The 27,670-nt window shown below is 42.3% G+C and overlaps 1 protein-coding gene across 8 annotated transcripts in view; it reads right to left on the reverse strand.

The window, feature by feature from the left end:
• SEMA6A (semaphorin 6A) overlaps positions 1-27,670 on the reverse strand; it is a 119,011-nt gene that overhangs the window by 23,620 nt on the left and 67,721 nt on the right. For 4 of the 8 annotated variants that reach the window (XM_063319621.1, XM_063319620.1, XM_063319622.1 and 1 more), the window contains exons 8-19: positions 27,515-27,634; positions 26,357-26,445; positions 25,230-25,447; positions 22,224-22,355; positions 19,245-19,400; positions 17,657-17,833; positions 16,790-16,930; positions 16,614-16,694; positions 14,585-14,643; positions 12,737-12,757; positions 12,554-12,604; positions 5,471-5,635 (exon numbers count right to left, since the gene is read on the reverse strand). In XM_063319621.1, the coding sequence (XP_063175691.1) occupies positions 5,471-5,635; positions 12,554-12,604; positions 12,737-12,757; positions 14,585-14,643; positions 16,614-16,694; positions 16,790-16,930; positions 17,657-17,833; positions 19,245-19,400; positions 22,224-22,355; positions 25,230-25,447; positions 26,357-26,445; positions 27,515-27,634 (1,410 nt within the window). The remainder of the gene's footprint in view (positions 1-5,470; positions 5,636-12,553; positions 12,605-12,736; positions 12,758-14,584; positions 14,644-16,613; positions 16,695-16,789; positions 16,931-17,656; positions 17,834-19,244; positions 19,401-22,223; positions 22,356-25,229; positions 25,448-26,356; positions 26,446-27,514; positions 27,635-27,670) is intronic. The other 4 variants (XM_063319623.1, XM_063319624.1, XM_063319625.1 and 1 more) reach the window with 4 other exon arrangements.

Genomic DNA, 27,670 nt, shown 5'->3' on the forward strand with positions numbered 1-27,670 from the left:
TGATATGGATCAAATACAGAGTATTTGCTTCACCTTGAAAATCCAAGCCCTCCCCCTCCGACCTGCAAACACAGACTCAAAAGATAAGTTTTGACAAATTTTGTGTCACTTTAAATCTTCTCCTGAATTATTACAAAATGCCAGCAAGATAACAAAAAACTTCTCCCTGCTTCCTCTGATAAGAAGTGCTTTGAGTCTTTTAGATCCTTGCACATACTGGCATACAACAATATTTTTGTGTAAAAACATACTCTGCAAATGTACTTCCTGGTGCAAACCCCAGCCCTCCCCTGATGAACACTGGTTGTTTAATTTATGTAAAAAAGAGTCCGAAGCTTTGCTTTGCCACAGATTTTTTTTCTCTCATTTCATGTCTACTTGTAAAGTATCTTGTTAAATCAGCACTTTACATTCTTTATCATAACTGTACCTGAAGTTTCATATAATTCTGTCTCACTGCAGCAGAATCTGCCTGAACATTTGCAGACTCTCTGGAGACAAGCATTGTCAGCACTTGGCAAATCTTTCAAGTAGCGATAATCACAGTAAAATTTAGTAACACTGCCACTTGTGTACAATATAAAATATCTTCTGGAGTCAGGTTTTGAAATGAACAGCCCTTGGGCTCCCCAATAGCATAGCCCTCTCCAAATAGAAGAGTTGACTTGCTAATGATGTCTAATTCTGTACCAGAGGAAGGACTGCAGTTATTATTAACAGTCACATAGATTCTACAGTCTATAAAATAATAGGTGTTAGCAGATACTGTATCTACAGGAGCATTCTTGACATCCAAATACAGCAGCAAATCTGTAAACTGTGTCCATCACATCCTACTTCTAATCAGCTTTTTACCATTGTTACATGGATATCGAAAAAAGGCTTGTTAAGGAAAGGAGATACCACCTCATAATCTTCACTTAATGAGTGTTGAGACAAGTAAGAATACAAACATTAAGCCTCCTAGCAGCAACGCTACACTTTCATCATTCAGTGCCCAGCTCAGCCACGTCCACCTCAATGCTGCGGAGAAGAAGCTGTAGCAGAACCATGAAACTGTAAGCTGAATTTGCAACCAATTTATCAAAACTGTGATTAAAAGGCAGGCTCCAGGCATTTAGGGAGCAAGTGAGAAAGCTGAGCAGTTGGCTGCATTTGTGCTAATGAACCCAGGACTTGAAAAGCATGAGGCATTTCTGAAGGGAGGCAGGAAGGACAGGAGGCAGCAAAAAGGGCAGCAGGGTAATGAGGGGCAAGGCCAGCTACTTCTGAAGAAAATAACTTTGTTTTCTTCACATAGGCCTCTCTACGAGCATACGTGTCTACTCCCCCCTTCGTTAGTAGGACGATTACAGAGAGACACAGCGCTACGGCACTACTGGGGTGCAGAGGGTAAAGCCTTGGAGTGCTCCACAGGAGGAGCTTCACGACTGCGGAGGGAGGGAGACCAAGTACAATGGCAGCAGGGGGGAAGGTTAGACGGTGAGGTTAGGGAAACTGTTTCGAAAAAGGTGAGAAACACACAATTAAATTAACACTAAAACACAGCAAGAAAGGAAACAAAATGTAAACATACTCTAGAACATGTTTTTTTTCTTTTTCTTTTTTTTTTTTGTCTGGGGAGGAGACGGAGGAGAAGAGGAAAGAGGGGTGCCATTTGCCCAATCAGAGCTGATTTTTTTTGTTTTGTTTCTTGTTTTTTTTTGTTCTGCAATAGGAAGGGCAGATTCCCTAATGGCCAAAATGAAAATGCCACTGGGATGGCAATGCATAGTTCCCACTCTATGGGTTGCACTACACATTTTCATCTTGGCAAGAAATATGATGTAGCTCAGAAACAACAATCCCAGAGTATATTTAGCTACTAAAGCTGTGGCATACAAATGTCACATTCCCATGATTCAACCCTTTTAAAGAACCCCCTCTTCACACCCCCACAGATATTCCCCAAGATGCCTGCACTGAATTAAAAGTGAAGCATATGGATGGATGTGACATCATCAAAGCACCCGTGTTACAGAAAAAAAAGCAGCAAGTGGATTCTGTACAATTAGTACAACCAGTAAGGAGCCGTTTGTGGGCACAGGAAAAGAAATAAAACACGGTCCAAAGGATTAGACACAACCAATGAAGAACAACACAAAGCACCTTGCAACACAAAGAGAAAATGTTAAAAAAAAAGGAATACTTTTTCTTTGTGAATGTGTGAAAGTAAAAGAAATCACAGCAAAAGTCGAAAACAAAATCTTGATAAAAGGATAGTAAGTGTAACATTTTCTGATTTAATTTTGTGTAAGAACTCTTTCCATTGCCCTTTTAAAACAACAAATCAATAGTAATTTTGGAGCCAACTGGCTCTGACTGGGCAAGGCAAGGAGTAACACCACACAAGTAGATGGTAATGGTAAACAACCATGCGGTCACCTCTGCCGCCATTGTTTTGATTGCGTGTAGACTGCTTCCAGCTTTGTCAATATTCATAATTAGGCACCAAAGAATGCATGATATTTAAATGACCCTGTCAAGTGCTAATAAGGCTCTTTGGTAACCATCACTCCCTGGGGAGGGAACTATTGAATGTAAGCCACCTCATCAGTCAGTGAACTGAAGCGAAAATGATTAGAATCCAAAAGCTATACATTTATTAATATTTTCACTGCATGCTCTTCTGAAAGCTGCTACTGGCATACAAGATGCTTTTAAGAGCTGGCTTTCCATCTATTAAACATTGCTTCGCAAAAGATTTGTGACATAGGGACCCACACATAACAAACAGTGCCATTAAAATGCATACACGTCTCCGCATTCCTCTGGGTACATAAAGGGCCAGATCTTCCACTATCCGTGGTTTCTGACACTGCTCCCCCAACTGACGCCAGCAGAAGAGCTGGGTTCAAGGCTCTCTTCCTCCCTTCCTCATTGAATCTGCTTAACGACGTCCCCTCCTCTCAGCGTGGAGGAGAGAAAGATAGCACTTACTTTCAGATGAGGGAACACTGGATTTTCTAAGAAATGCCCTCTCACCTCAAGCATTTTGGGTATCAGGTGTTACTAACAGACTGGACAGAAAAAGAAAAAAGCCGTATGTTTTGGCTGTCAGCATTATCCCTGATCTATTGCTATTGAGGAAAGAGGAGTGCTACGTAAATCACATGCCATCTTTAGAAGGGCATGCAGGTTTATCTGCCTTCCCTCCTCTACATAGGTGATACCCAGAAATCACTTTTTCTGAATTGCCCTTCTACAGCTGAAGGGCAAGGGCTGAGGAATTAAATGAGGATGATAACTCAAACCAGGCTTAAGCAGGAATGAGGAATCTGAGCTTTTGTCTTCAGCATTCTCAGTCCCTTGCACCCTAAGTTATGCGTTTGAAATTTTCCTCTGCTGAGGCTCAGGAGCCCACAGGTCTGCAGGGTGCAGAGGAGCTCTGTGCGTAACTCACATGTAAGCCTGATCAGGTTTTAGAAATTCACTTTCTTGCTTTAGATTTGCAGTTATTCTCCCAAAATATCTACAGGATCAAGCTCTGAATAAAAATTGTGCAAACAGGGACCACTTCTAAAACTCAGTTCAAAGAAGAGGAGCAAATGGCAGTTTTCCCCCTTTTTATAGGAAAAGCTAATTGCTGTGAAGTGGGAGACAAGTTTGCATCCTCTGCCTGAGGGAATTCAAATCTTCATATTCCATTTCCTGCTATCAAGCCTAAAAGCCAAGGCTACTAGATTAACGTTTGCTGTGGCATCTCAGGAAATTCTACTGCATCTGCTACCTAATTTGACTAGCCTTCTCGCTGGAAAAGCACTTCAGGCTTTGTCTCTGCTGAGCCAGCCAGGTGACGCCCATTGCCTTTATGGCTAGGAACCATAAGGCTCTTTGAGGTCAATCGTGGGGAGTTCAGTGAGAAATCCAGGATATCCCAGGACTGTGGGAGGCACCGTGTATCTGGGGCTGTTGTGAATAACAGGCAGTGAGTTCACAGTCTGGGTCCAGACCTTTGCCAGCTCTGCTGAAGACTGTTCTGCAATGGTAATGTCCTCATCAGCCTCTGCTGAAAGCCTCCACAGCCAATGCTGTGGAGCCAATTCAAGATTCACTGGGTCAGAACGAGGGGAAGGAATATGATTTAGTAACCTACTAGTTTGGGCAGACAATGCAAAGCAGCAGGTCTGGCATTGCCAGTAGCTTCTCCAGGAACAGCTGATGCTTTTGTCTAATGAGTTTTTCATGTAAAATGCATGAACAATAGAGACTGGAATCCACATTTCAATTAATATTTTAAGTGTTTTATATCAAGTATTCATAGCAGAAAGGACTGAAGCTCATGTGTGTTCTTGCCCCTGGTGAGTGCCCTAACCACTCAGCAAGTGAGTTTCGCTCATACCCATCCTCCTTCTAGCCTACTGAGTACTTAATTAGTCCATGCAGAGCGAAACATCTTCAACAGAGAGGAGACTGAAAGAAGGGATCTAAGAACACCCTGGAGAAGAATAACAAGGACTCAGATCTCTCTAGGCAGTGGAGCTATTTGAACTTAAGTCCCCTATTTACAAAGGAACCATTTTAACCTCTTTGAGACACAGATTAAACGGAGCTGGAAGAATGATGGAGGGCCAAGATAGAATGAGGGGTCACCACCATCCTTACACAGGAGAAAAGCTTCTTCCTCTCTAAGCATGTTCAAGTGGCAAATTTAGGCAATTCTCTGCCTAATTCTCTTTATGTATAGCAAAGGGGGACTGAAGGCCGAAGAACAGGGCTGTCACTTGTATTAGATCCAAGTGTGCTTTGGCACAGGGCTGAACACTGAAATGACACCTAAATCCCAACCTTTTGGTCCTTTAAGAACGCAACACAGGATCTCTTCCTGCCAGCAGTTGCCTCCTCATCTTTTAAAATATGCTAATGACCTCCTCAGCCCCCACTCTCAAAGGTATTTGATGCTCAGGTCTCACTGAAGACAGCAGGACTTAGGGCCAGTGGCTCTGACTGCTCTCAGCTTTACTTCAATGGTTAAACTATCGCAGACCTTCAGTATCTCTGTCTGTTGTTGAGAGGCAGAAATAACGTGAAAGTAGCCGAGATCTGTTGTGCTGCCCTGGGAATTCAGACAAAAAGGCAATACAAAAGTGCACCCTTAATACAATGGGAAGCCACTGATCCTCCTCTGCCGGGGAACAGGGAAGATAAGTTTAAAGAGAGCTAAATCCCCACTGTTTCCCTCCTTCCTGTACAGATGCACAACACACTCTGCAGAGACATACACTTCTGTTTGTTTTGTGTGGTTTCCTCAGGCAGTGAATTATCTAGGACTGAGCCTGAGATTGGCTGTTTAGTTTCAGGCTTTACGATAAGCTTTTAATTATAGCACAGGAGTTTCATTACATGTTACTCTGAGCCAGCTGGAAGCAGTTACACTTTAGTCCTCCCCTCCCTCCCTCCTCACCACAGGACGTCATTTCCAAGGCCTTACCCTTCTTGTCTTGATGATTATGGGATGAAACTGCCACATATGGATCTGTATTTTCAGATGAACCAAGCGTATCCTTCCAATCCAGCATGCGTCCCCTACCATCATAACCCTGTCGAGCGCGAGAGTCGGAAGTGGTGGTGCTTGGGACTAGGGAACTGGAGTGTCCTGTTTACATTATAAATACAGGTAGGGAAGACAAGTCTCATTAGTCACTTACCACGCTCCCTCACCACGCTCAGGAATGCACGCAACTGCTTTGCATCCGTGATGGGCTTGACTTAGGCTGCGCAACGTTTCAAAAGTCCTTCAAAGCATGGCCCCGGAGAAAGGGGGGGATCTGAACCTTCCAGATCAGGGTGTGAGGAGGTGCCTGCACGCCCCATGCTGCCGCTGGGCTGGCGGTCGTGTGCTTTTACTCAACCGAGCTAAATGCGTGTGGAAGAGGGGTGAGCAGGCTTCGTCTGAGTCAAGCATCCTACGGCTGGATTCAGTACACAGGCCTGACCGACACTGAAGTCTTGGCCCGTGCTGGCCGGTACTGGCTTCGTTAAAAAGCAATTTTAAAAACAATTTCAAACGGAACAACTTCTGACATGGCCGAAACTGAAGGGGAATGCCAGAAGAGCTACAAGACGGCGACATCAGTGTCTCTCTGTCCCCGGGGCAATGAAGGACTGCCCAGCCCCAGTGTGCATAACCCTGCGGGTGGGAAACGTGCAGGCCCCATCAGCAGTTCGCACCCCCTTGCACCTGCGCCAGCGGTCCTGCCTAAGCGTCCGTCCAAAACGGCTCTGAGATAAGCATGAAACCGAACACCGTTTCCACTCAGGGTGACAGTGAGGACAAAGCCTTACCACATAGATCTGCCCAAGAACCCATGACACCAGCAGCTGTGGGACAGAGGTCTCACATGCCTTTTTTCCATTACAACTTACTCTAGACATTGTTAGCGTTGTCCTGGACAAGGCTGATGAGCTCCCCCTCGCCTATCAAATACACCCCAACAGACAGCACGTTCACAGGACATGCCCTCCTAGAAACACCACACAATTTTAACAGCGGTTTGGCTGGGGCAGGGACATGTCTGTAGACTCATGCGTCCTTTGCAGCTAGATCCTGAGAAGTACGCCAGCACCCAAAATGCTTGGAGTGCTTGGAGTCTACCGTCTCTGGAAGATGGCTCTAACCTGGACTTCCCAGTGGCTTCAGGCACCGGAACTCCATCCACATCACAACATTTTGACCTCAAAACTGTACAAATCTCTGAAAGTTCCCTTTTGGCACATGCACCAAAATGAATTCTTTTCAGCAGGACTGAAGGAACTCTGAGCCTGGTTAATTTGATGTGGTGTATTTCCCCTTAACAACTTTCCTGAAAGAGCCCATCAAAAGAGGGGTTTTTCAAACATGCTCAAACACAACCTAACAGAATCAGATTATTCACAGACAGATGGCAGATAACACTTTTTCTTCAGATAACGCTGGACAGACTGACAGCAGCCCTTCTTCTTAACAGCCCAGTATGTTAATTTTACTTCTTCAGATGTGAGTCTCTTGGAAAGGAGTCCAATCACCAGACTACAGACTGCCCATGCAGGGACCCTCTCCCTGCTCCTTCCCTCCATGTTGTTTCACTGCTCAGAACAATAATTTGAGACTCACTGAGGCAGAGACAGAGCAACACGAGGAGCCCAAATTTAAAGCCTTACAAAGAAGGCACAGAGCTAGGCAGGTAGAAACTGTGCTTCTCTAGTTTACTTTAACAGTCACTGGATAAGCATAAAGCTTTTGGAAGCTGCATCTCAAAAAGGCTGTTTTAAATGGCTCCTAAAGCCATCTAGCCCCAGCTCTCCGAAGTGCAGAGAGTGCTGATGAACCTAGGTCCCCGGTTCCACTTCAGCAATCAAAAGTCCAAATGTTGGCCACCAATGCTCCCAAGGTTTTTGATGCACCCATGTGCTTTGTTTTATCCAGCCCTTTCACCAGCTTCATGAGGTTGAACTACCGATGAATTCAGAAAAAAAGCTGCAACATCTATTAAGATGCAGCTATGATTTAAGGAGCTCCTACTGAATATTAATGGTCTTAGAGGAAGAAAATGTCTGTGCCTCTCTATATATTTTTGAGGAGCCCTTTTGATTTACTGTACAGGATTATATATGACAGCACTTTGGACTGTGTTTTGCATAGGACCTGGACACAACTAACTCTTCCAGTACTGATATGCTTAGCAGGGAAAATTTTGGTCAAATTCACTGTGCTCTCATCATGAAGCCAACCTTCTGTTACTATGGCTAATCATTAACACAGTTTAGCTCTGGACCTCAGGCTGAAGGCTTATACTGACAAGGGCACTGGATTATTTTTTACCTCTCATGATAGGAAGTGTGGTTTCTCTCAGCCATCTTTCTTTAACATGGCGAATCAAAGGCTGTATTTTGTTGAAGACAGAGTTTTAATGTCACTCAAATACTAAAGAGAAGCCAAACATTACCCAGTTCTAAAAGGTTTCCATAAGCCACAGCATGGCTGGGAGCATTGGTAACACACAGTTAGATGGATGATGGATTCTGATCCAAACGTGCTGCCTGCTCCACAGAAGTCCTGCAGCAGGGCTGCTTGTTTCCAAAAGGACAGGTAGAGGTCCAGCAACTGAAGACACATGCCCTCTTGAAGCAAGAACACACTGGAGCATGAAAGCGTTCACCCCTACACCATTTTACGCTTGTCAACTCCTGTGCTCATCCCCAAGAAATAAGAGAAATAACAGGACAGAGAACAGGCCAGAAAATGGAAATTATGAGATTTCCATGTCTTCTTTTCCCTAAGGACTAAACCACAGTGCCAGCACTCATGGGGTTCCAGTCTCCAAGTTAATACCTCATTCAGCAACCACAATAATGTGTACAATATTTGGTCAGCCTACAAATAGTGCTGCACTCAACATAAGAAAGTGATTAGCCATAGCTTGATAAGGAGGTAAAAGAGAAGAAACTCTTGCCAAGTAGCAATCATATTTTATGCCTGTGTTTGATATACATTTATATACCCACATCTCTGTCCAGACACTTGCACTTTAGGTGTGCTTAAAGGGGGAATTCTAAGGAAAAGCCTTTAAGTATACTTAAAGAAAAACATTTCTTAATACAGTAATCTAGAGAAAGTACATGCCTAAGGGACACATTTTTCTGTAAAAAAAAAATATATATTTCCTGAAACATATGCTGCAAATACATAGAGAACTTCTTCGTAATGGAAAGCTAAGGCTTTGTGAAGATATTAATGTGTACCAGATGGTCGTTAGGTAGAGAAGGGTTTCACACAAACGCGAGAAATCACTCTATTCGCTCTGTTACTAATGTGTTAGTCTAGTACACACTGAGAAACAACCTTCCACACCTAATCGAGATAAACTTTCTTCCACTTGATTTTGAGGAAGCAGAGCAGCAGCAGGTTAAACCTTAATAGCCTGTCCCTCTTGTGTTACAGCTGCTTTCTGCAAACTTACTACTGGGCAGCGGCTGCTCCTGTAAGTAGTACCACTGTGTCCTGTAAGTGCCTGAATCGCCAGTCCCGCTGTGTGAATTTCACCTCTGAGCAGACTGGCACCACACATACATGAGGTAGTTAAGTTTCTCTCCTAAACAGAGAAAAGACTGAAGTGGCAGGCAACCCAGGCCTGGCCCTCTCACGCACAGCCATGATTAAACCTGTACAACGTGCTGTATAGTTTCTAACATGCAGTGGGCCTTTTTTTTTCCATTACAGCATTTTTATCACTCTCACATTGTAAACAGACATCGCTGCAATATAAAGAGGCTTTAGTATATCTGAGATGTGGCCAGTACCTCTATGTTAATATTGGTTAATACCTAAATATCTAAAAAAACAATTCTGCCTTTGTTTTAAAAGAAACCATCTGAAAAACTGCAGACACGGTGCTTTTCAGAATTCTTTGTTTAAAGCAAACATGTAAAGATCAAAATAGACACACTTTGAAAAAATCTGCTTTAGGTGCTTCCATTATTTGCAAAAACTTTTCATTTGGAGTGCTGTAATCAAGTAACAGAAGGAGAGTAAAAGCACTTAGTGTCTACGGGCACGGATAATGATTCAGAAGGGCTGCACTTCTGTAACTATAGCTCATTCTGAAGTGCACTTGTAAAATATAAGGAGTTTTTTTCAGGTTTAAAACAAAGACAGGGATTCAATACGTATTTGATAGTTGCTCTAATATGCACAAGTCATTAGGATCTCAGAGGTTAAGATGTCTGCACACTATCCCATTAACAGCTATGGCAACCTAATTAGACAATTAGAGGGAAAGGCTAAATCAATACTACAGAGGGAGAAGGACTATGGCTGGGGGGTAAAATAAGGGCCCAATTCACTAAGAATTGATGTTTCCAAAGGTAATTGAAGCTGCTTACAATTTTGCAGAGGAATCTAGCCTAATCTCCTTGTTTAAGTATGTGGCTCTTGCATCTTTTCTCTCTGACCTTCTGCAGCCAGACCTTGGGTGTCAAAAGGGATGCACTTGAATGCACCTGTGTGGACTTTGCACTTTACTTGTTTACACCTGATCATGTGAGACTGCCCCAGAAAAGGGAGCCCACCTGCCAAATTCTGGAGGAGGCTGATGCCAAGGATGCAGAGATTAAGGGCTTGGTTCTCCTTTCATTCACATTGTTACAGATTGGCAGTAAATCTTTTGAAGTGAGATGATTTATAGTGGAGTAAATCAAGGGAATCAAGCCTTAAGTCGTCTTTTGCAGCTGGAGTTTCAGATGCCATTGGATATATTAAGCCTGCTAGATCCACAAGCACCCAGAGCATTCACTTGTTCAGTATTCTGGTATATCCCAGCATTCTGAGGTTTAATCTATTATGAAATAACCACTTACTTATGCATTTAACTGTATTAAATAATATTAAAATGTGCCATTTATAAAATTTTTGTTTTCTCAAGAAGAAAAAGACTTGGAGCAGTCACTACAATTAGCAAACACAAGCATGCTTACTGAGACTGGTTTACTACCTTATGCTGTAATTTTTTACACTCCTCATGTGCAAGATCAATAGAGGTGACTAGCACATTTCCTTTCATATTTTGCCATGGTAGGTGAAAAGAAAAAACTGACTGCAATAATATCTCAATGAGTATTTTAAATAAATCCATAAAAGGAAGAGCTGACTTGCCTACAGACCACATTATCAGGATGTACCTGAGGAGGGTCAATGAAATAATGTGTGGAAGACAGGACATGAACGGGAACTAATGTTAATGTTGGCTCAGCATTTCTCCATCTAGCTATTGGGTCTCACTTTAAGAGCAGGGTAAATTCATGGAGTCTGTCTTTGGGCTTGGAATGCCTGGACACCAAAATGGACTTCCTTTTGTCACCTGTACAGCCTGGGACTGCAGCTGTTTTCACTCTGCTGCTCACTTGAATTGTTTTTCTGCTTTCTTGGTGAGATGAAACTATCAACTTTTGCTGAAGTCCCTACTAACATGGTAGCTGATGCAGTACAGAACCACAGCCCCACGCTGTCACTGTGCAGCCTAAGAATGCACTTAGAAGCAGGAAACCTAGAACATTTCTGGCACAACAGCACTATGCCCAAGGCCATTTCCTTTACCTTTACATTCAGCAGTACAGATTTTGTTATTACTGTTCTTTAATTACTGCTCTGTGCATTGGAAATATAGCAATTTTCAGACGAAAGAAAGTACAAGCTGTATATGCAGATGAAACTATGAGTCTTCCATACATTATGAAGTCTCAACTTGTCTTTGATTTTGTATATCCCCTTCACTGGTTTTCATTATCATACTTTCAAACAAGTTTCACCTGCACGTTTTCCATTTCCTGGTAATAAGCAACACGGGGAATTTAATTTTATTTTTACAAATGTTGAACTGTATTACTGTGCCTCCAGTTATTTATATTCCGCTGTACTGAGCTGTCATTGGTTCTGTTTTGTACCTACATATTTTGCAGGCACGAGATGAAAGGATCAATTAAATGTTCATCACAACTGCACACTAAACTACATCTTGCTACATCTAGCCAAACATATGGTGAATTTGCCCTAGCTCTGATGAACTGTTAGTCTTGTACGCCTGAAAGCAACTTCACAAGCAAGCTCTCAACCCACATGGAAATTTGCCACTGACTTCACTGGGAGCAATACCACACCTCCTTTTAGCTTGTGAGTACTTGTCTTTGTTCAGGATGTCTATAAACTATCCCAATACAAGTCTAGGTTTGAATTTAAAGTCATTAGTTATTCTGCAATAACTCCTTATGAAGACATTTATTCTGCACTCCAAGTACCAGCATAATCCACTTACAAATATACAGAACAAAGTGGTGGAAAGCAGCTGCCTCATGGGAAACTGCTACTCCAGGCTTGGAGAAATACTTCTCTTCAGCTCAGGTCATTTAATTTGCTATGCAAATCCCCCCCCCCCCTTTTTTTTTTTTAGGATCAGACCCCATTTAGGCATTAGGATACTGCAAGCATGGACAAGATAAATGATTCACCCTAGAAGTGACAGGAACCGTCAGGAATCAAGGCATAACCCAGTCTCAAATCACATGGGTAACAGGTTAATTTTCCTTATAAGAGATCTTTTGGTAACCCAGGGACAGTTCTGCTCCTTCTCCTAAGGTATCTCTGAATGGCTGCTGTAGCAGTCATGACACCAGCCTGGACGACTCATGAGTGGGATGTGAACTGCTATCTTGTTTTTCCTGGCGAACAGATAAGATGCATCACTGTACCCAAGTGTTGCTTTGTCTGAATGTTCAGATGAAGCATGCTCTTAATCATGTCTGCTGGCATGCCACTAAAATGGGCTATATCTGACTCTAATTCAATGGAGACAGTTTTGAGGGAGGACTAGAAAAGAGGGATTGAAAATCAAGAGGTATGATTCAATCCTAGTTGTAATTAGTGAATCGGGCCCTAAAAAACAAGACAAAACAAGTGAAAAGGGGTAACAGGTATTTCAGTACAGGAACTACTAGCTAACACAAGGATCTGGGGAGAATTTTTAAAAAACACCCATAAACTGACCATACACTGTGTCGTAAGACATTTCATGATCAGGTGAAGCAGTTGAAATGTCTATGAACAAAATAAATTGGGAAGAAACATTAAATAAAACAAAAGTATGAAAATACTTAAAAGTTTAGTAAAAAGTAATTCCTCCAAAATGGATTTGCTGTCAGTAAATAATGAAACTAAGAACTTCCTTACCATTCAGGGCTACGAAGGAATCTGAAAGACAAATAACAGGGGAAAAATCATTATTTCTCTCTCGTTTTTTTCTTTTTAATAGTTTGCTGCTAGCAACCTTTTATGGTTCAGCTGATATTTATATGTATGTGATTAGTACCCTAAGGACCCAGGCAAAACAAATATTCAGACAAACCTGAAAACGTCCGGCTTTGAAAGTGCTCGTGACCAGCGCGGCGCAAGGGATACCAAGCGGGAAAGCCAGTGTCCTCCCTGCCATGGCTTTCTTTGCAAGATCAAGTCCTAATCTAAGGCAAGGCACTAAGGGATGTAGCCAGCAATGTGAGTCAGTGAGGACAGAACTCACATGATCCAAGACCACATGAAGGAATAAGACCAGCTGGGTTAGCAGGGAGTGAAATCTACCCCTGCGCAGTGTGAAGGTTCAATGCATCCTTCAGGGCTAAAGAGGGATTTAGGCAGGATATGGGCTTTGTTGCTCTCTGCACAGGAGCAAATCTCTCTCCATGAGCACAATGTTCTTTTTCTGAATAACTTCCTACCCTTCTTTCATATTTAACTGATATCAGGTACACTCCACTCCAGTCTAACCTATTTGCCCAAGGAGAGCAGAACTGGCTGAAAAGGGCAAAGTTGCACCAGCTGGGAACTGACCTGATTTTGGTGCTAACCCATTTTACAGGGAGCACAGGAGGGAATATGTGTACACCTCCTTCAAACACTTAGAGACAGCCTACGTAACCCTATCTTAGGGCAGAGGCAGAGGGAGGTGTAGCTGAGATGGGGGTCATGCAGAGGCTGAAATCCTTGTACTCCCTTAAGCACAGTGGATCACAGTAATAAATGGCTCTTGAACAAGGATGCACAAGGCATGAGAAGGCTCTGGCTTTCTCCAGAGCAGCTGCCCTGCACTGCATCTGACGGCATACTCCAGCCCTCCGTTATTTTGCTCTGTATTCCAAAAGCAATGACTCTCTCACTAGTACATTACTTCCTCAGCTTCAGCAGTTTTATTGCATCTACAGGCATCAGTGCAAATTGCACTGAAAAGAATGTGATTCTTGATTTCATAAGGTTTATAAATAATATTTGGGGCTCAGCATTAAACCAACCTTGGCAAGAACATTTGGAACGAGAGCTGTCCTGAACACAGATGTCGGTATTCCTGAAGGCTCAGGAATCAGCATGCAAGGTTTCTTTGCATGCAGTGCAAGCTGTGCACTTTTAAGCACCTTTGTGCAAAACATAAATGTTTAAAGACTGTGTTTAAGCTTCCAACTGATGCTGTCAAAACCTAAGGATTACCATTAAAATTTCTCAGGCAGAGTCAGTAGTGCCTGACCCTTAATACCGCTACATTGTCCAGCCTGGGTGTAAAATACACTAAGATTCACAAACTAAGTAGTTCCCACTTCTTGATCCAGAGCTGAAGATATATTTCACTGTTTCCCTGTCCTGCACAGGAATGTAGTCCAAGTCACAGTCTACAGCAAGAAACCAAGCCACTTCCGTACATCTACATAAACAACCCAACAACCATGGCTTATAAAGACAATGAACACCCCATTTATTATGCCATTGCTATAATCAACATCCTTTGGAATTGAGGTTTTCTCACTATGTAACTGCTTTGAAGTCTGGTGTTTGTATTAATCCCACCAACTGGGCTATTTTCTTTAAATACATTAAAACAACCATTCCTCTTTTGAACCTGCATCGTTAGCTGTGGTTGCTGTCCCTGTTGTGGCTTACATTGCCACAAAAGAATGCCCGACAGGTAATGGTGGCTTGAGGCATTCAGAAGGATGCTGTGACACATGGTAAATAGAGGGTAAAAGCTTTGCTTACTTTGGCAGTCTCCCAGGCCATCTGTATTGCCATGTTCTATGTCCTGTTCAAATGCCAGTCTAAATAATAGAAAAAAACAAAACAGTATGAATAACAACAGTCACAGGCACTACCAGAAAGAAATTATTACACGTGCAACTGAAATAAAGCCTCATCGTGAAACTGTCCATTTCTTCGCAACTTCCACACAAAGGCTGAAAAATTGCAACTTAGACATTTGAGTTGTGTAATGATTTCTTGGCTTCTGATGATGCATTGTCTTTTTATTATTACTTTTTTTAAAATCAACTGCTCATTGTCAAGGGAGGCAAACAGACTCATACTTTTTAAACTGTTAACTCTATAATATAAGATATTATCAGAAGCAATTATGATTCTATCTTAACTTGTCCATATAGTAGACAAGGTGTGCCGATACTCAGACGGGGGAAGGAAGTGAACCCATTGGGTAGGTATCGTGCTGGGGGAAAACAACCTGCATTTCAGCAATCATTTAGGTAGTGTGCTGGACAAGGCTGCAGGGCGTAAGCTCCAGTCCACAAAAGGCATTTCACTGAACTCAAGAGGCTCTATTGAAAAACACTCACAGGGTTTTCTAGCTGACGTGCGCAGTTTACGCTCCCCACTGCCTGTGATTTTGGATAACTAGTGAAGCTGTTCTTCCAACTTCCAATACAGTCAAAGGTGAATGATAAGAACCTTGGAAAACCTCCAACACAAGCGCTTGTCTATGTTAGTTAGGATCCTGCCCTTGAAGCATAATCATGCAAGCACCTTGCAAGCACTTCATTCCCACCTCCATGTTCATAAAACCCTTGCTCAACTGTCACCTACTCCAGGAGGGCATCTAACATCTCTGCTTCCTTGGCAGAGATGGCTATTTTAGAAGCTCACCAGACATCTTCACAGCTGATCTGGACCCCCTTCCTAAGTGCTATGTGCTGAACGGAGAGTGACCTGCCTTGCTTGTCTCTGGACTGCACCACTGCAAGCTGTGCTGCCTCTGTCTCGATGGATCTATTGATAAACATGGAAGCTACTTTTAAGAGTAAGGTACAAAAGTACCCTACAACTTGCCATGGAAGTCTGAAATGACTCAAGCACTTTGGGATTGCTGAGAAAACCTGGTAAGGACACAGGTGGACTTTAACGTTATTCTACCAAACGTCCAGTCAGGAACAGTCCACACTGTCATAGTAAAGCATATACAGACAGATATAGCTATAGCATCCCCAGGGGACAAAACAATTTGAATTGAAATAGCAATTTAAGAACAAGACAAAAGCTCGGGGACGGTAACTTATCCATATATACTGAAGACCTCTATAGAAGCAGGCTTAAGTGGGGCTGGCTATGGGCTATCAAGGTTGTGTGATGTTTGTGCTACACTTCCACCACTACCTTGACGAAGTACCTCAGAGTGGGCAAGCATGAGGTGTGTCAGATGTGGCCAAGAAATGAGAGCTCTGAAGTGGGCCTGTTCCCTGCAAGGAGGCTTTAGTAACCACATTTAAAACCTTCACAGACTTTCATTATTATAAAATAATTAAATTCTACTGTTAAGCAAGGGGAGATCCAGCACTTCTCTGAATCTGCTATAAGCTCTTACTGTGCTCTGTGATTCCTCTTAGTAATGCACAGTAAATTAGAAGGACTGGTTTTGTTTTCAGTGGACAAATTGCTTCAGTAATTTAATTTGGATTCTATTGCCTCTTTAATCAGCTGTGATGGCTCCAGTGTGGGCTGGTCCAGACATACCCATCCAGTTCCCTCCTTTCAATAACACGCGGACCTTAGTACAGCTCTTTCATTTTCTTCTTCCTCCTCCTTCAGCAGTTACCAATCAGCTGAGAGTTCACATCAAAAAAATTTGTGAGACATTTCAGAGGTGAATGCAAATAAGGTAGAAAACAAACATTTCCCACATTTTTCCTTCCCTAAGAGCCCCTTGTTTCACATTGCTCTGCCCAAGACCGCCCGGCGCCACCGCCAGAGCTTCACGGCCTGTCCAGCCAGAGCCCTTACTCACTTGGAGCCAAGGACCAGCTGCGTGCATGCCCCGCTCTCCTTCACCCATCCGCAGTAGGGGTCCCTGGATGCTATGCAGGCCCTCGAGAAAGAAGAGCACAAGGTGGCATTCATGAGCGCTCCCGTTTTCCCCACGCCTGGTGCACGGGCTTCTGACAGCCACCAGAAAACACGTACTTTTTGCATTTGCCGTGACGCTCGCAACGTCCCAAGGGAACCTTGATGACACAGGTGGAGAAGGCGACGTACAGAGCACTGCTGGACTTGTCAAGCTGCATGCCCACAATCCGCTTGTCCTCCACGCCGTCGTAGCTGCACCTGATTTGAAAAAAAGTGAGAAAAGTTATAAATGAGTTCTGCTGGGAAACCAGATGAAAACTTAATGATTCCTCAAGCTGAAAAAAAAAACCAAACAAACACAAATCCTCCCACAAAAAACCCTGAGAAAAGTAGAATTGAACAAGCCAAGGAAAAAGAATATACAATAGCCACTAAAACCACTGATAAACATACAAGAGAATATTAAAAATGCATGGGACAGGGAAATAAGAAGTGGAGAGCGACAGCACACCAGACAAGCTTTCTGAGGGCCCTTCATTTTTTTGTGTTTATTCTTCTTGAGCACTCAAAGTAGCTGAAATTTCTGCATGATTATGGCCCACTTCAAAGCCCCCTTAGGCATATTTGAGGAAGGCTGAAATGCAGGAAATTTCCCTTGGAGAGCAGCTTGCTGGTTGTTGAGTTATTTGGAGAAGAATCAGGATTTTTTTTTATAGGATTAGTGAATTAATCTTCCTTTGCAGAATTTCACTTTTAATTATCCATCAAATGCTGCATAGGATGGTCTATTTTCTACACATACTAAATAAAAAATATCTTATTCCAATGTAGAGACTGATAAGCAGACATCCCCTCCCCAAACAATTTAAAATTACTCAAAAAACTTGGCTTCTCTAACCACTTCCCTTTTCGAGGAACGACCTACTCTGGGAAATTGGAAGTTCAAAGTCACCCATACATGAGTACAAAGAATCAGATACACACTTTTCAGGATTGTAAATGTTCATCTCCTCCAGGAAAAGGCTGTCATTTAGGAAACCACTGTTTCCTGTCCTTGCCAAGAACTTCAGGATTATTCCCTTCTCTGATCCCAAGAAAACCACAGTGTAGTTCTGATACGGCCCAGCAGCAGAGTCCACGGCAATTTTGGTCAGGCGGTATCTAGAATAACAATACAGCATTTTGCATCACTCGGGATTAGATTGCCATTTATTTTCTCACTTTTTCCACTTCAGATGACTGTGTGGTAACCTTCTAGCAACCATGTAACATATTTAAGCACTTTTCCTAGCTGAATAACCCTATAAGTCAACACAGACCGTACCAGTTTGGCTCCTCAAATGGTGGGGAATTTTTGTGTGTTGGACTGCACGTCCATATATCCAATAGTGAGCAGAAGTGTTTGCAGAAAGCTGCAGGGGTGCTAAGAGTCTGAGGCCATTTAGGAATTATCCTTCCAAACAAAAGCAAAGTACTAGCCTGGTGAATCCTTCAGGCAGGGAAAGAAAATCAGCACAGTAATTTATTTTTTTTTTAATGTCAAGCTCTGTCACATTAAAAGCAGCAGTAATGATAAATGATATATATACAACTTCTTTTTGGCAGGAAAAGCTGTGCCAGTGCAACAGTGAGATGCTAAACACCATTTTACCTCACTAAAAATAATCACACAACCACCAATAAGCAAGTTCAGTGCTGAGATGACACTGAACCTTGTGATGACACAATTTATTGAAAATGAGAACTAGTAATTTGGTACCAGTTATCTGGTACTGGCGATCAAAGGAAAGAACTCTGCAGATCTTGCGGCTCTTGTCTTTGGTTGGAAGTACAGAACCTGACATAAAAACCTGGCAGAAGATACAGTAGTCAGACCCTTCCAGAGTTAAACACTGCCTTGCACAAAACTCTACCCTTGTACAGAGGAAGAAAGGAAAATATGGCAGAAGTTAGTCACATTATTCTGTTCACGACCAGAGGGTAGTGACCACAGCAGAGAGTGGGAACATATTTTGATAAGAAGGGGATGGTGTATTTGAGGCTTGCTGATTTACGAGTCTTTGTTCAAATCTCTTCATTATTATTTTTCTCTTGTTGCCATAGAAAAGATACAGATTATGTGATTACTTCTGCCTGTACACTTCTGTAAACATTAAAACATAGCAGTACACATCCCGACAGACATCTCCATATCCTGTGAACATATCCTGGCAGACATGTTTGTATCCTGTGTACATATCCCTGGGCTGTCTACTGATCCTTGCCCAAAGTTTTCTACAGAGCTGTCTCAAACACCGACCCATAAGCCAACAGGCGGGTCAACCTTCCCTGCACGGCATTTCCTCTGAGATCCGGTTTCAGCATAGCGTGGTTGGAAAGGACTGAAGTTTTTTCCTATCTTGAAAGCTGCTCAGGGAGTTCTGCAGCATCTGCTCAGCGCTGCCATCATTCCTAGCTGAATTCATGCCCAGCATACCAAGGATGTTTACAGAGTTTGAGAGTATTCTGAGCAAGACTATTAGCACAAATTGACAGCTATGATGAGGACAAGAGCCCACTTGGAGCTACATACCTGACCATCGTTCTCAGGAACCAGGGTCGATTGACAATGGAAGGTACAGCCTCGTCCATCAGTGGATGTGTTTTGATGAAGTTCAGAGTATCATCTGGGAACTCGTTGGAGGTTACATATTTTTCTAATGATGTAGAGCCAGCACAGCAACCGGGCCTAAATAAAACAAGAGGGTAAAGCCGGAACACTTATTTGGTGCCTAGTGCAAATCTCCTTTTCTAATGAGGCCCTCAGTGAAATCTGATGTGCATTACAAGGGTTTAAATGGAGGATTGAGAAGTCTGGCGGAACCTGTTCAGCCCCTCAGGGTAAGCCTAAAATCTTGCTCTATCCTTCACTCAAAGGACTTAACACATCACCTAAAAGCACAAAGACTTTTCTTCAGCAGGGCTATGACACACACAGTTCGTAGTTCATCCACTCACATGGAACATAATCACTGCATGTGTGCATTTGGCTTGGTGCTGCCCACTGGCACAGGTGCTTTCTGATCTGTAACTCGTCTAGTTGACTGTTCTTTCATGGAATAAAAGTAGTTCCTAACACACAGAAGGAAGTTGATTTTTTTAGCATGTGTGAAAGAATGCTGCTTTCAGTCCTGTCTGATAGAAAGAGGACTACTGGAGAAGACAACCCAGCAGTCATACATGTAAACATTGGTTTTACCCTTCTTCCAATTTGGATGAGATGATTTAAATATGACACCACATTGAGGACTTTTACTGAAATGTTATCTAATCATTCTTCGACAACTTAAATGCAAATCTGCTCAACCTGTTCCTAAAATCTACCCTGCTCCTCAGAGGTAACTTAACTTTCCTGCCTGGATGGGTCATTGCTACACGGGAAGCAGCAAAATGCTTTGCCTGTTATTAATATTTTATGGGTTATTTTCTCCAACAAAGGGTCCATTTGACCCCATTTCCTAGAGCATTATGATTCTTCAAGACTTTAAGCCACTGTGAGATGGGAAGATGAAAGACGGACCACCCACTCGTAAACGTGCTGCAGCGTCCATTTTTCATCTGCCCTGACATGGGTAGAGCCACTGATATCAATGGAGTAAAGCAAACAAAATATAGCGCTGGTCCTATCATATCCATCGCTCAAATTTAAATAAATATTCAAAACCTAGGTAACTAAATGTTATGTAGGAAGGCAGCATAAGACTGGAAGGGACTAGCTGGGTCAATGAGTCTGGTCCCACACAGCTGTTCAGTGAACACTACACGCAGAGATGCTGTGCTCTGCCTCTCTGTATCCAAAATATTTCATTCGTCTTGTAACTGCATATGGAATTAGCAATAGAAGGAGAGAAAGAGAAACCAAGGAACCACTGGTCTCCTAGTTTCTTGCAAGGGCACTGATTCATGAGGTGACATTCCCAGAGAACTCTAGGGAGCAGCCTACGCTTTCTGGCACTGTGGCACTAGAGTTACTGTATATCTAAACTGGAGGTCTATTTCCTCCTAAATCCTAATCATGTGATTGGATTAATCCTGCTTTAATCTCAAAACTGGTTTAATTGAGTAAACATAGAACTGAGTAAACCCTGCTGTGCACTCCGGCCAAAAAGGAAAGCAAAGGCCCTGAAAGGCTCTGGTATGTTTCTGAGAAATGTTACGATCAGTAGGAGCACTAATGTTTTTGCACCATACTGAGATATCCAAATAAAAATGAACTTACTTCAAAGGTGTCTTGTGCCTCTCATGCATTTGCAACATAAGTTAGAAGTAATGGTTATTTCTATTAAGCAGATTGATGACCAAATGGTACATGAAAACAGTGTTCACCAGTTCAGTTCACGTTATCTCCTGCTGCTTTAGAGGGAGCAGTATTACCCCACCTTCATTCTAACTGTCAGCCTGCTATTGGCTCATCCCGCAAACTCATAGTGCAACTTTCTCTTCTTCCTTCCCGTGGAAAGAGGAGATCCCTTATTCTCCTTTTCCCCTTTCCTGCCAAAACTCTCTATCTGAGCAAGTTGCAAACAAAGGACCTTAGAGCCCTTGTGCAGCCTTGCACTACCAAGGCAGCCCATCATGTCAACAAGTTGTTGAAACACAGCAAAAATGAGGAGAAAATCCACCAACAGTGCTAGCAGATGCCTTACTAAGGCTCAGAGCAAAAACAGACACGGATTTTACCAGATTTTCCAGTCACGTCCAGTCTCTTCTCTTGAGTGACAACTTCAGAATAAAGACAGCACAGGAATACTATACTCGGCAACTCTAAAACATGATGGGCCAAATTTGGGTTTAGGCAGAAGCTCAGTTGCCACTGCGGAGCTTCAGATGTGTTTTTCTTTTACGTTATGTAAGATCACAAGCAATGAAAATTATACATTAAAGTGGTAAAGCCTGACTGAGATAAATGAATTTTCTTTATCTACATTCATATCATATTCTCAGAGCAAAATGCCACTGGCATAAATGAATTAACAAGTGGCTGTCAACAGCAACTTCTATGAAATGGGTGCTTGCACGAAATACAAAGACAGCGTAATCGAGGAGCCACGCAAACAGGAGCGAAGTGGAAGCAGGGAAAACAACTCATAGGAGGAATGAGGTAAACTGAATCTCCACTTTAATAGAATTCTGTTTTTTTCTCCATATGATACATCCTCTGTGGCACATAAATTGCATGTTAACTGCAGAACAGGAACTGGTGCAGGCTTTGTAATGAGATATATCCATTACCGAACCAATTTGCAACAGGTATGTAACTCACACCACTCTTTAAGTGATAAATCATTCTGACCAAGTGAATCTGACGCTGACCTGATTTATGTTACACAAATCTTGTCAAAGTGGAAAAATTCTCACTTGCATACCTTATATCCAAACGCAACTCAACTTCTATTTTACTGTTAAAACATGTATCTTCAATTGTATCTGCACTCTGCAAGGCTGCTCAAATTACCAAAACCCTCTGTTCTGCATGCAGAAACAGAACAGTATCACTACACATGAAACATACCTGGGCTTGGGCACTCGTTCGTCAGGAACTGGTGTCCATGTGGAGTCTGGGGACTTTTGTTCTTTGAACCTCCCAGTAAATACATTGGCGATGTCAAGCATGTCATAGGCACAGACTGCAGAGCCAGGGATGCTGCAAAGTGACATTTCCCAGAAATTGTTACTCATTCTGCAGTTATGCATAAAATATTGAGTGAAAAACATGCTGTATAGAAGTCTTCCTGTCACAGGCTACCCAATCCTGAACTCTGTAACCTCTGAGCATTGACAGGAAAAGCCAGTGCTGTGGAAAAGCCTGCAATATACCAATCAGCAGACAGCTCCTGCCAGCACAATTTGTTTCAAAAGCCTCTATAGAAAGAAATAATTGCTATCATCTTGAAGAAGGGAAAGAATCTGGGAAACTCTGGGTACCACTGGTGATGAACGAGGAGTAATAGCCAGTCTCATTCAGAGCCCATTACTTGGAAATTTAAGTTCTTGTAAGTCACAACAGCTCTTGGTATTAATTCTCACAGTCCCTGTCATGCCTCAGAAATACACTGGAGACAGTTCAGAAGTTGGTGCTGATCAAACTGGGAGCATGCTGCAATGTGCCATTGACCTGGCATTTCGACATTATTACTCTATCCTCCCACAGCCTGATCTCCACCACATTTTCCCAACGGAAAGGAGTTAACTATGCTCAGGAATTTGCTTAACTCAATGAGGTGTAAAGAGCTTATAGAAGCAAATTCAATTTTATTTTTAGATTATAAAGTTGTAAATCTCAACGTTTTGATTATTTGCATGCAACTGCACGATAGCATTGTCTAAACGTAATTATATCCTTACCTACATACTTTCTGAAAGGCTTAGGGGTTTCCCATGGTCAGTCACTTGGAAGTGTGAATTATTCATTTATCCGCCTTTCATTTTTTTTACACATGAACTACTGTATTAGTGTCTGACTTTCACCGCTTGATTTTATCAGGTAAATAGCATGAACCCAGCTGGCTGAGGCTTTCAATCTGGCTTTTAGCTAGTAGGTTATTATACACCGAAGAAAAGTGTAGGAACTATAATACTGTTAACAGAGAATAAAACTAAACTCATAAATTGATAGAAAAATAACTGCTTGAATATTAAAAGGTTTCAAAATGCTTATTACTGAAGGAAACAAGAAGTAGGGAGACAGTATTAGTCTTACTTTTATCTCCACAGATTGTGTTTTTACTTGGAAGGAAACTTCAAAGCTCTATATTAATGTGATACTACACAGCAAGAGTTTTAAATGGAGGCAGCCATACGTATGCTGTTGTAAGAGTTGGGTCAAGGGTATATTTGTCCATACACAGGACCTCACCCTAAAAGACACCTCAAGACCCACTCCAGGTAGAAGATTTTGCACTTTGCTGAATTAAGCCCCAAAGAAAAAACAACCCTAAAATCTTGCGGTGCACTATACAGATCTAAAAGCGCTGAGAACTGTGCTCAGCACATATCTACACAGTGATGGAGGGATCGCTGCGGTAAGAAGACTGCAACAACTTTTACTCTTAAGGATGGGGGTTTGTGGGTCCACAGTGTGATAAAGCCGTAAGGATGGAGTACTGTGGGTCACAGACAAGCCATCTCCCAACCACTGGACTAAAACCCATCACCAGCTCCTACCCTGAGCGACCTCAGGTTAGCCTGGGGAACTCCTTCCAGCACACTCTAGGGGGAAGCTTTGTTCCCGAGATCAAAGATACGTGTTGCAGCTTTTCCTCAGTGGAGGAGGAATGAGAGAGATGCGTCCACATCAGAGGTAGGTCTGTTAATGAGGTGTCTCCAAACCTATGCGTCTTCCTGTCCTCTTCAATGTCTGGCAAAAACTGGGGCCTATAAATAGTACCTTGATTTTAACACCAAGTACTTAGATTTTAAAACACAGGGTTTAAGGAAAACTATTATTCATGACACCACAGGAAATTCTAGCAGAGTGGGAGGACAATCTCAATTTTGAGATAAACTCAAGATACAAACTATTTTCTGATGCTGAATCTGTTTGTTCACTTGTTTTCATTAAGCCAGTTTGCATAAAAAGGGATCATCTTAATTTAAGCCTGTATTCGCCATTGGTGGCATAATTATTCCATTGCAGTTCTTATCGTTTCAATGTCAAAAGCAGCGATTATACATTACAGGCCTGGGCTTATTCTCATTTGAAGTCAGTTCTGTGCATGACCTCACTGAGCTCAGGCTTTGACAAGAGGCGGTGAGTGTACAGCAAAGCCAGATGAATTTCAGCAATAAAGTTCCCCTTTCAGCTCAAATGTTACTCTGTGAAACAGCAATATATTTTTTAATTAGAATGCTACTATTTTTTTAACTTCTCTGGGAGACCTCAATAATTAGATACAGTTACTCTTCTAATAACTTCTGGAGAAACATGTTATAATGCATAGTGGTAATAAATTCTTTCCAGATGAACAGATGCTTTTGGAAAACCTTGCGAACAATGAAATACAGGTGTTCTGGGAACCCTCCTCCCCAGCAAGCGGGACAACTTAGGATCTTGGTTCTCCCAGGAGAAAATGCAAGAGTCAGGAGGGATGCATGAAATAAAGGGGAAGAGTTCTAAAGTGGTTCTTGGGGGTTTAGATGTAAACAGGGCAGATCCAGTCCTTCCTCTGTGAGAAAAATAAATAAATTGTATTTTCTCTATGGAGTAACATTCTGCAAGTCACATGCTGCAAAACTTCTTGGGGGTCAGTCTGAATTACTTCCATGTACAGAAAAGTCCACCCAAGGAACGTGTCCAGATAGCAAATGGCCGAAAGCTGCTCTAAATTATGAGATACAAAATGCAGTAAGCAATACCAGCGTGTCTTAAAACGAAACGCAAACTACCAGTAGGCCTGTGGTACACAATAATTACATTGTATGAGCAATCACTTCTTCTACCTTCATAAAGTAAAAAGAAACTGCAGTGAAAAGCAAAACATAAAGGAAACAGAAGGTAAAAGGTTATTGCGCCTATTACCTATTATATGGAGTGGAGAAGGTTGCTAAAACAACATCCCGGCCGTTGAAATGGATAACATCTGTAACTGCCTGCAGTATGTTAAAGTAGAAGTGTGAATCGCCAGGAACTGAGCAGTTCAAACGAGCCTTGAGAAAGGAAGTCCACTGTTTTTCCAGCACTCTCTGAGATCCTCCCATGTCATTTTTGCAAACCTGAGCCACCCTTGGGAAAACTACCTGGAAGGAGTAGAACAAAAATAATGGAGAAAATGAAATGTTCATTTGAACTGAAAGACTTTCTTGGAATTCTGCTTTTAAAAGAGTTGGAATAACACAGCAAGGTGCTTAATTTAATCCCATGTTTCCATAATCTGTGACAAATAAGAAACAGAGAAAAAATGAGCTTTGGAACAGTGTGCTATAAAAGATAAGGCTGTGGCATTTACTATACAGCCATAAATCCTTCAGGAGATCTGTTCTCAACCCATATAAAACTCATTTCCATACAGACTGCTTAGCTTTCTATTTCCCCAAACAAAAGCACATTTTATATTCACAATCCCTCCAACCCACGCTGCCTGCTCTGACTCTTGTGTTTTCAGCACTTAAAAACTATGCAAATCTTGCTGGGCTTTTATTCCTGCCCTCCACCTTTGTGACCTTGGTCAGCTTTTCTGACTGCTTAGTCAGAAAGCTATTGTATTGTGAAATTAGCAAAAACACAGAAAGTGTTTAATTATTCTTTCCAGAACGGCAGAGCACAAAATTCCTGCCCCTGTTTACTCAGCACTCCAATTCAGATTTCTTAAAGAAAAATATCTCCTTGTTTCGAATCCATTTTTAACAATCACCTACTACGCTGAACTAACTACATTTGCCTTGTGCTTTTTAGGATTTGAGAAAAGAGATTCCAGCATAAGCCATCACCGTAAGAAACCACCCTGCTTCCTTTCAAGACAGTGCAATGTTTCACTCCAGCCAACCTTTTGGCTTGAGCGATAGGAATCTTCTCAAAATGATGACCTTGTCATCATGATTTATGGTTCTCATTTCAAGGTCACTCCTAACAGCATTGGTCCAAGAATAGCACATGTTTTCCTCCTCCTGAATCTGACAAAGTCATTCAAGGCAATGTTTTGCCCTTACCTTCCCCATGCTGTTGTACTCCACTGCTATCTCCCGGAAGAAGAAGTAAATGTAATTGCCATAGTCCACTGCCTGGACAAAGTATGGTTCTAGAAAAAAAACCAAACAACAACATGACATGCTATTTAGGCACCACTTACAGCATATAGCATGCAAAGGAACGCCGAATACATTCACACTAAACATCCAAAGGTGAAACGCCCACATCAGGCAAACTTGTGCAGTTTTCAGAACCAGCAACATCACCACCGCAGAAGAACCACTGTCTGGGGACAGGATAGCTGGGGACAAGTCTGAGTAACATCACTGCAAGGTAGTTAAGTGTTTGCCACTAACAGGTCTGCCCTGTGTGGAGTACGAGGAAAGGTAAAGAGGTATATACCATAATGGTATGCCTGAGGGGTCCAAGCAGTGCTCTTTATGGCATACAGGCTGTGTGTGGAGGGAATAACAAACCATTTAACTGTTTCTGCCCACACGTGTCTTTAACACCAAGCAAAGTGGGACAGCTAAAGTCGACACCTGGCAAAACATTTCTACGTGCAGAAAAAGACTTCAAACTGTGGCTTTGCTCACTGTTAAAATCACTCCAAATGCTAACTATTCATAACGCCTACGTGAAACTAAACAGCACCGGTCTGAACAATGAGGGCATTTAGAGCGCAGAAATTGCCTAATTCAATGGCAGCTGTACAGTCTGTAAGAATCATAAAAGAAAGGCTTTGTGCAATATTCTCATTATTTTATTTTCATTGATGAATCTTAATGTTCCAGGACAAACCCTCTATACTTCACGAAGCCTTGACTGGTACCTAACACAGTCCTGATGCAGGAATGTTTTCAAACACAGCCCAAGGACAATGAGCCCTGCAAGTTCCAACCTTTACATCCAACAGCTGTAAACCGATGGATTTCGGCTTGGAAACCTCTCTGGAATATATATTCTGATCTACCATGCTCACAGTTTCTGTCAGGTCCAGTAACTCGGGGTCAGGAGAAGAGGGAAAGAGATAAACAGATCAGTGTTAAGTAAGAGGTGTAATTTAGTTCCTTCTTTCTGCCAGAAAGCGTTGGTGAAATGAAATGACAGAGAGGTCTGTCAGGAATCCAAGACTCTCATCAGAGATGCTGCTTTTTTCGTTTTGTTTGTTTATCTACCTTTCAACCACTTTGAGTCATGTTTAACTGTCCGCAGAGTTGGGCTGTCTCCAAGGCTCCGATATATGACTGCATCTATTGCAAGGAAGTCGGTCACTGTGGCAGAATACAGCTTTCCCTCTGGGGAGGAAGGAAAGAAGAGGGGAGGAGCATTAG

This window comes from Chroicocephalus ridibundus, chromosome Z, assembly GCF_963924245.1.
Source record: "Chroicocephalus ridibundus chromosome Z, bChrRid1.1, whole genome shotgun sequence".
In the NCBI taxonomy this organism is placed as follows: domain Eukaryota; kingdom Metazoa; phylum Chordata; class Aves; order Charadriiformes; family Laridae; genus Chroicocephalus; species Chroicocephalus ridibundus.